General features: G+C 31.0%; 1 protein-coding gene across 1 annotated transcript; it reads left to right on the top strand.

The window, feature by feature from the left end:
* The first annotated feature begins 1043 nt into the window (after window positions 1-1043).
* Window positions 1044-4003, top strand: LOC115965382. Its single transcript, XM_031084589.1, has 3 exons — window positions 1044-2063; window positions 3435-3485; window positions 3893-4003. The coding sequence occupies exons 1-3, from the start codon at window positions 1235-1237 to the stop codon at window positions 3937-3939; spliced, it is 927 nt and encodes a 308-aa protein (XP_030940449.1). The 5' UTR covers window positions 1044-1234; the 3' UTR covers window positions 3940-4003.
* Window positions 4004-8277: the final 4274 nt, after the last annotated feature.

Raw genomic sequence — 8277 nt, 5'->3', positions numbered from 1 at the left:
TTCCATAACGAATCTCCTTTATTCCAGAAAATTGAAGGAAAAAAGGGGAAAAGAAATGAAGGGCCTGCAGATTTTTGTCCACATTAAATTGTCATAGCAATTTTTTTTGTTTGAAGATTAAATGAAAGAGGCAATTAAAAAAAAAAAGTGTAGCAAGGTAGACTGCAATTTTTAATTTGAAACATTATTGATGAAGTAAAAATTCATCAATTGGACGATGACATGTTGCTCTGCTAGTCAATCTGCAAAGAAAGACTATGAATGGATAAAAAGAAGAACACTGATGTGATATTGGCTAAAGACCCTCTAATTATCAAGTTGGAAAGAGGTAAAGAGATTCACTTGCTAAGATCAATAAGAGAGTTAAAAATGGCGAGTGGTTGTGGGTATCAGATTTTGTACCTTTTCCTTCCATATCGTGTTGGCTTTATGGCCCTCATATTTATTCTTGCAATGAACATTTGACATTTGTCATAAGTATTTGACTTTTACTGTCTTTAGCGGTCATTCGTTGGTAATGATCCTAATGTTACTACTTAGTTGTCACATACATTTAATGGCATTTATGACTTCGTCCATCTATCTTATGGATGGCCGTTACAAATTTACACTCATCAATTATCATCCAATACTATGTTCACGATTGAACTGTCACCAAATTTTGATAAAAAGAGAGTGATCCATTCATAAATTAACTTCCTGTATACCATTCATCTGACAGGACAAAAAGATGTCTATGTGCCTTACTTACATACTCAGTCATGGAGCCCCCAAAGACAAAATCATTATAAATCTAACTGTGCCTTCATCATTTCATAATTTCTTTACATAATTGAAATTTTGGATCACTCACACTATTTTAGTCATAGAGAAGCATGGCGCTTGAAATAAAGCAACCCAATATTGTATATCACAGTGCCAAAAAGCAAACTAAAGCTAACAAAGCTTCAAAAGGCAGCCGAATGAACTTTTTTAAAAACAAATAATTCTGCTCAAAAAGGAAAAGGAAAACCCATAGACAATTCAACCAGATTCCTCAACACTACATGTGAATAAAGTACCCCCACAATTCATACCCTTACACATTTTCTCAAGGACCTCAACTATCCAAGAAAACTATCATTTGCATCCCCACTAGATCACTATACTTAACAATCTTCCTCTTCCCCATACACAACTTTTTTCTTTTTTGGTTTTTCCTCTCACTTCTTCTTCCCAATCTTCACTCAAAGCCATGACCATACACATTTTCACCATCACCCTCTACCTCTTGATTCAAGCACTAATAATCCCAAGAGTAATTAGTTCAGCTATCCATGTTAACACATGTAGATCTTATTGTGGAAACATAACCATAGATTACCCATTTGCACTCCAATATGGCTGTGGCCATCCAGGCTTCAGAGACCTATTGTTTTGCATGAATGATGTCCTAATGTTCCACATTAGCTCTGGTTCTTACCGGGTCTTAGAAATAGACTATGCCTATCAAGCTCTCACACTCCATGACCCTCACTTGTCAACATGTGACAACATTGTGCTAGGAGGCAGAGGCAACGGCTTCGCGGTCGAGCCGTGGCGTGAACCATACATGAATCCAACTGCAGACAATGTGTTCATGCTAATTGGTTGCTCAGCTAGATCACCACTGTTCCAAGGTTTCCCAGGTAAGCACTTGCCATGTAGAAACGTTTCAGGCATGGGATGTGAAGAGTACTATGATTGTCCAGCATGGGACTTAGTGGGCCATAGAAAAGTGGGCTCAGGTTCTTATGGGTCTGGCCCACCTGAGTGTTGTGCTCTGGCATTTGAGGCAATCAAGTCCATTAATCTCACTAAGCTTGAGTGTGAAGGGTATAGTAGTGCTTATAGTTTAGCACCATTGAAAATGAATGGGCCTAATGGATGGTCTTATGGGATACGTGTGAAGTATTCAGTCCAAGAGAATGATGATTTTTGCCATGCGTGTGAGGCCACTGGTGGTACTTGTGGGTATGGTTCTGATGGGATTAGGCAAATGTGCATGTGTGGGAGCTTCAATTCCACATCAAATTGTGATTCAGGTTAGACCATTTTTAAGGCTTTGATTTTCTTTCAACACCAACATCTTTCAACATCAAACTGCACATGTTGTCCATTACAAACACTAATTGTGTTTTGAAACTCGAATTTTTGAATCTGAATTTAGATTTTAAATCAATAGATTTAAAAAGTCATGATTTCAAATCCATTAATTTTAAATATCATTTCAAATCCAAGAATTTTAAAACGGTGGATTTGTCAAATTTAAATCCTTAACCTTTTTTAAAACCATCCAAACAAGATATTTGAATTTTAATAACTCAAATCCAAATTTACATGCCCAAATCCTACAATCCAAATGTATTCTTGAATCTCAATAGAATAATTATAATCAAGCTTTGCTTAGGTTAATGTTTTTGTGTTGGATGCAAGGTGAATGCGCCATGTATATGTTTATTTGTACATGTGGTTTGTCTAGCCAATGTCAGATACTCAAGCTCTGTTTGGATAGGGATGTTTGCGTCTGCATTTGGAGTAAAGTCACATTTTTGGCCTTTTTTTTTTTTTTTTAAACCAGCGTGTTATGTATTGTTCATTGGCCATGAACAGTATATTTAGGCTAAAGAACAGTGCTAAACAGTAAAAAAATTATTTTTTTATTGTTTTCAGCAAAATAAGCCAAATCTAAACGCACACTCAAAGTCATTGAAGGCAAAACCACTCATAATCATTATCAATCATATAAGTGTTTTAATCATGATCAGTTATCTTAGGGTTAATTTTATTGATTTAGTTCCTTTACTATTAATTGTCAAAATTTAGTCCCTTAACTATTAATTATGAGAATTTAGCACTTAAAATTTTCAAAATCAAGTTGATTCGACTTTACAGATTGTGGTTAAAAGTTATGGAAAATATAAATATTTTAAAATAAAGTCAATTTCAATTATTAATTCTATTAAATTTTAAATAGTTGAGATCCGATAATCACGTTGACTTGATTTTAAAAATTAAGAGAATTTTTTTTTTTAGAGAGAAAAAAATTAAGAGATTGAATTGACAAAAATACTAGTAATAATTAAGGGATCAAAATATCAAATTGAAATTTTGTCTAATAATTGGATGATTAGATTATTAATTCTGTTAAAATTTAAATAGTTGAGATCCGATGATCTCGTTGACTTGATTTTAAAAATTACGAGATTGAATTGACAGAAATACTAATAATTAAGGGATCAGAATATCAAATTGAATTTTGTCTAACAATTGGATGATTAGATTAATAAAATATTAGTCTTTTATCTTCTCGTTGCATACTATATAGTATATATATATAGTGGATATTCCTACTGAATTACTTGGTTATACTGAAGTATTGTATAACAATAAGTGATCTTTGCATTAATGTGCAGTCAAGTCTTCATCAAGTGGAAGAACTTGGTCTATGGTGGACGCATTAACAGGTAGCTTTTTAGATACATCTTTTCATATGTTACATTTTCCTTTTTATAAAATAAATAAATAAAAATAAAACAGTTAATTTAGCTGATTTTAATTGTCAAAATAGTACTATTATTGATGCAAGTGAGTCAAGTGACTATATAATAATCTTGATACCAAGAGTAACTGACATTTCTTATTATTTTCAATTGAAATATTTAAGATTAATCCCTCCTAACCATTCTCTCCATTTCTCATGAATATCACATACGTATGTCATCACGTACCATATAGATAAACTTTTTTTTTTCCTAAATTGCTGTAAATTTTGTAATATTTCAAACTTTACATATTAAAATAATTATTTGTTTTCTCTTTTTCTTTTATAGTTTTAATTTTACCAATCTAAATTTGATATATTTATTTGTAGGATTTTCTATGGGTATGCTAGTATGGATGACAGGCAATCAAATTTGAAGAGGTCCACCCAACATTACCATCTATTTATCTGTATCTCATGTAATTTTCTTGGGTTTTTTTTTTTTTTGAAAAAGGGGTGGGAAGGGGGGAGGGGGACATGAGAGAAAGAGAGAGAGTTGATTTTGACATTATTTTGAAGTTCATGTTTTTTTTTTTTTTGGGTGAAAGAAGTCCATGTATTTCAGAGAAAGAGTGCAAGTACATAATCAAGATATTGGATTCTCCAAAAAAAAAAAAAAAAAAAAGACTTTGTAAATATAAATTTTATATAAAGGGAAATTCTATTCATTGCATATCAAGGTCAAATGTACAGGCTTTCCATACCCAAAACAATGGCGCTGAAGAGAGTGACACCCTTGATAAAAATAAAATACTAAAATGCAAATGGCACATTTTAAGTTTGTATGAAATTTATTTCAATTCTCTAAATTTAATTTCGTTCATATAAGTCCTCTAAGTTTTAAATTTATTAAATCCAAGTGTATCGTCCAATTCCATTAAAAAATTTTCATTAAGTGTTCAATTAACTATGAAAAAATAATTGAAAAAAAAAAATCTTACATAAAAATCTGTAAAATATTTGTATTAATTTTATACATTATTTCATAAGAGGAAAAAATATTTTAAAATGCAATTTCTTAACAAAATTGTACAAAAGACCTAAATGAACGGTGAATTTCATAATAAATTTAATTAATAAGATTTATTACCTAAAATGATAAGGTGCCATATGTATTTCTGCAATACTATTAAAATAATTAAGCGAAATGTTACTATTGGTTTAGAAAATTTTTTTATGGAAAAAAAAATACTAACTTTTTTGATAAGTTTTTAAAATTTTATGAAAGTGGTATTTAAAGTTTTCTCAACACCACCCTTACAATTACTTGAAATTCGTCAAATCTTACACTCTACACACCCAAACAAACTTATAATATTCCTTTCATCTATTTTAATTAAAAGAAAATCTTACCCTCCTCCATAATTTGCATTGGCCTTTTGATCCTTCATATGGATAAGTTGTTGTGGAGATAATTGTAACAGCTTGCTACCTCTGACGATTTTGCTTTTGCTTTCAAACGTAGCAACTACTACAACCAACAGGCATCTAACAAAAGTCCAGCAAGCATCTAAAACATAATATGAAGTAATTTTAGAATATTTTTAGAAATGAAGTATTTATTTGGGTTTTTTTTTTTTAATCAAAATCAACATTAAGTTAAGTTATAACATACAAACATTCCTATTCTTTTACCTTTTTATCCTAATCCCCTAATTCCACCATGTGATTAGCTTCTGTGTAAATCGGCACATATGAACTCTCTTGAACTCATTTTCTTTCTTCGCCTGGAATTTATCTTATTTCTTGGCCACATAACTTAAGGGTTCGTTTGGTTGGTGGGGTAAAAAAGTGGGAGGATAGAAAATGGTGAGAGGATAGAAAAGTGAGAGGATAGAAAAAATTTTAATTTCTCTCATTTTTGTTTGGTTGGGAGTAAAAAAGTGGAGAAATTGAAAAAGTAAGTTGGTATAAATTTACTCATATACCCATGTTAAAAAATTATGGCTAATTGAAACAAAAAAGTGACAAACAACCAAAAATAAAAATAAAAAAAAGCAATCACCCAATTTATTAAAAAATAAAAATCATGTTCCAAAAAAAAACAACTATCACACCCACAGCATAGGAAATCAAAAAAAAAAAATATATATATATATATATATATATAAAGAAGGCAACATCTAGGGAAAAAAAATGAAAAAAAAAAAAAAAAAAAGGACGAGTTGCACATGGGCATTTTTGTCCATTAAGCAGCCTATTTTCTTCCTTCAGTTTTCTTTTCATTTTGGGGAGAAAACTTTTTGGTGGGCCCGGAGAAAAAACACTTGGGTCATACTATCTATTTTTCTTCCTCCCCACTCAACCAAACACACTCCAAAAAAGTTTTCATTCCTATTTTGCCTCAAAAGTTTTTACAAACACACCGAATGAATCTAATCAAATTGAGAAAAAAAAAAAGCGCGCGCACACACACACACACACACACAAAAACACAAAAATCTCAAAACCATTAACCATACAGATCTACATCTACCATTTACGTTATATGTCAACCCAACATAACAAGCGAAGAAATAAAATGAGATGACTCACCTAAGCAAGAAAGTAAGAGAGAGAAAGACTTGCTATTTTGGTTGATGAGAACAAGAGAGAAAAGAGATGGTGAGAGATGGAAAAAGTGAGTTTGTATAAATTTACTCATATACTCTTGTTAAAAAATGATGGCCATTTAAAACAAAAAAGTGACAAACAACCAAAAAAAAAAAAGCAATCACCCAATTTATTAAAAAAAAAAAAATCAATGTTCCAAAAAAAATCATGTCTTAGTTACAAAAAAAAAAAAAGAAAAAAAAAAAAGGAAAAGGGAAGAAGAAGAAAAAAAACTACTCACACCCCAAAAAAAAAAAAATGGCAACATCTAGGAAAGGAAAAAAAGAAAAAAGAAAAAAAAAAGGCAATGTGCCACTGCCCAGGAAAGCAAAGCAAAGCAAAAAAAAAAAAAAAAAAAAAAAAAGGACGAATTGCCTATGTGCAACTGCACACATTTTTGTCCATTAAGGAACCTATTTTCTTCCTTTAATTTTCTCTTCATTTTGGGAAGAAAACTTTTTGGTGGGCCCAGAGAGAAAACACTTGGATCCTATTATCTATTTTCCTTCCTCCTCACCCAACCAAACACACTTCAAAAAAGTTTTCCTTTCCGTTTTCTCTCAAAAGTTTTTCATCCACTCTATTTCACCTCCAAAAAAACACACCGTATGAATCTAATCAAATTGAGAAAAAAAAAACACACAAAAATCTCAAAACAATTAACCATACAAATCTACCATTTACGTTATATGTCAACCCAACATAACAAGCGAAGAAATAAAATGAGATGACTCACCTAAGCAAGAAAGTAAGAAAAGGAAAGACTTGTTGTTTTGGCTGATGAGAACAAGAGAGAAAAGAGATGGTGAGAGATTTTAAATGCTGGTCTTAATAAATAGAGAAGTATTGTAGAATTGCAATGAATCCAAAAATTTTAGTATAAGATAAAGATTCATCACTTTTGTCACAATTATACATGTATAGACTATGAGTAGTGGATTTACATGAGAGAGAGAAACAACTTATCGAGAAACAATATATGACATTTTATTTAAATTAAGCTAAACTTAGAGGATTAGCATTAGATCATGTAAAAATTTCTGTCTATTTTAGACATAAGAACTTAATTAAATTTCTGTCTATTTTAGACATAAGAACTTAATTTCAACGTGTACACGGTGCGTGCAGCTAGTTTTGGGGGTCTATTTAGCACCACAACTCACCTATGGAGGGGTGAGAACCAGTCTACGCAAGATGCGGTGCAACATACCTGTTCAGTGCAATTACTTCGGTTAAAAAAAGTAGTCTAAATATTCAAAAAAAACAAAACCCAAAACCACAAGGAACAACCCACGAATCATTCAACCCAAATAATCATTTAAAAAAAGAAACAGACATATTCCTAATATTTCTCTAATACCCACAAAAAAATATCTTAAACCAAAATTCACAATCTTTCTAAAAAGCATAGAAACGAAAAACATAGTTGTTTGACATTAAGCATCAAATAAATTCACATACTTGGTAGCAAGGAGAATTGGAGAAGCATAGTAACCTATAGCCCTAAACACTAGGTATGGAGATTCAAAACCATCTTTAGAGAATTTTTGTGACAAAATGGAGAGAGGAGAAGGGGACACTTGGTGAACAGTGGTAGCAAGCAGCAACGAGGGGTAAAGGACGAGGAGTGAGAGAGTGATAGAGCGTGTGTGTGATATAATTTGAGAGAGCAAATATTTAACCTAGAATATAACGATGTTGTTCTTTTGTGTTTTTTTTTTTTTTTAAATATATTTTAAAATATGATGTTAAAACGACGTCACATTGAACTTGATATTAAATTTAATGTTTAGTCCAAAACACCATCGTTTTAGTATCTATTTTTGTTTTTTTTTTTTTAAACCCAAACAACGTCGTTTTATCGCTATATATTAAGAAGATTCAGAAAGTTAGTTACGACTTCATAAAATATCAAAAATACCCCTAATCTAAATAGATAATCCTTATTCTTAAAAAAATTTTAAAAAAGGGGATTAAAATTGTAATTTAATAAAATTCAAAAAAAAAAAAACTAGAGAAACTTTTTCTTAATTGAATAATTTTAGTTTGTTTTTTGTAATTAGAATATGGAGCTTCTTGCTAGTAGTACTGAGTACTGACATGATTTAAGTGGCAGACTCTAA

This window comes from Quercus lobata, chromosome 10 (genome assembly GCF_001633185.2).
Source record: "Quercus lobata isolate SW786 chromosome 10, ValleyOak3.0 Primary Assembly, whole genome shotgun sequence".
NCBI classification, from domain to species: Eukaryota; Viridiplantae; Streptophyta; class Magnoliopsida; order Fagales; family Fagaceae; genus Quercus; species Quercus lobata.
This window is presented reverse-complemented; position numbering and strand designations above follow the sequence as displayed.

Bases quoted from the DNA above. Each gene is read 5' to 3' on its own strand.
- LOC115965382 (XM_031084589.1), top strand. From the start codon at position 1,235: ATGACCATACACATTTTCACCATCACCCTCTACCTCTTGATTCAAGCA. The intron at 2,064-3,434 runs GTTAGACCATTT...ATTAATGTGCAG, and splicing joins CACATCAAATTGTGATTCAG to TCAAGTCTTCATCAAGTGGA. The intron at 3,486-3,892 runs GTAGCTTTTTAG...ATTTATTTGTAG, and splicing joins TATGGTGGACGCATTAACAG to GATTTTCTATGGGTATGCTA.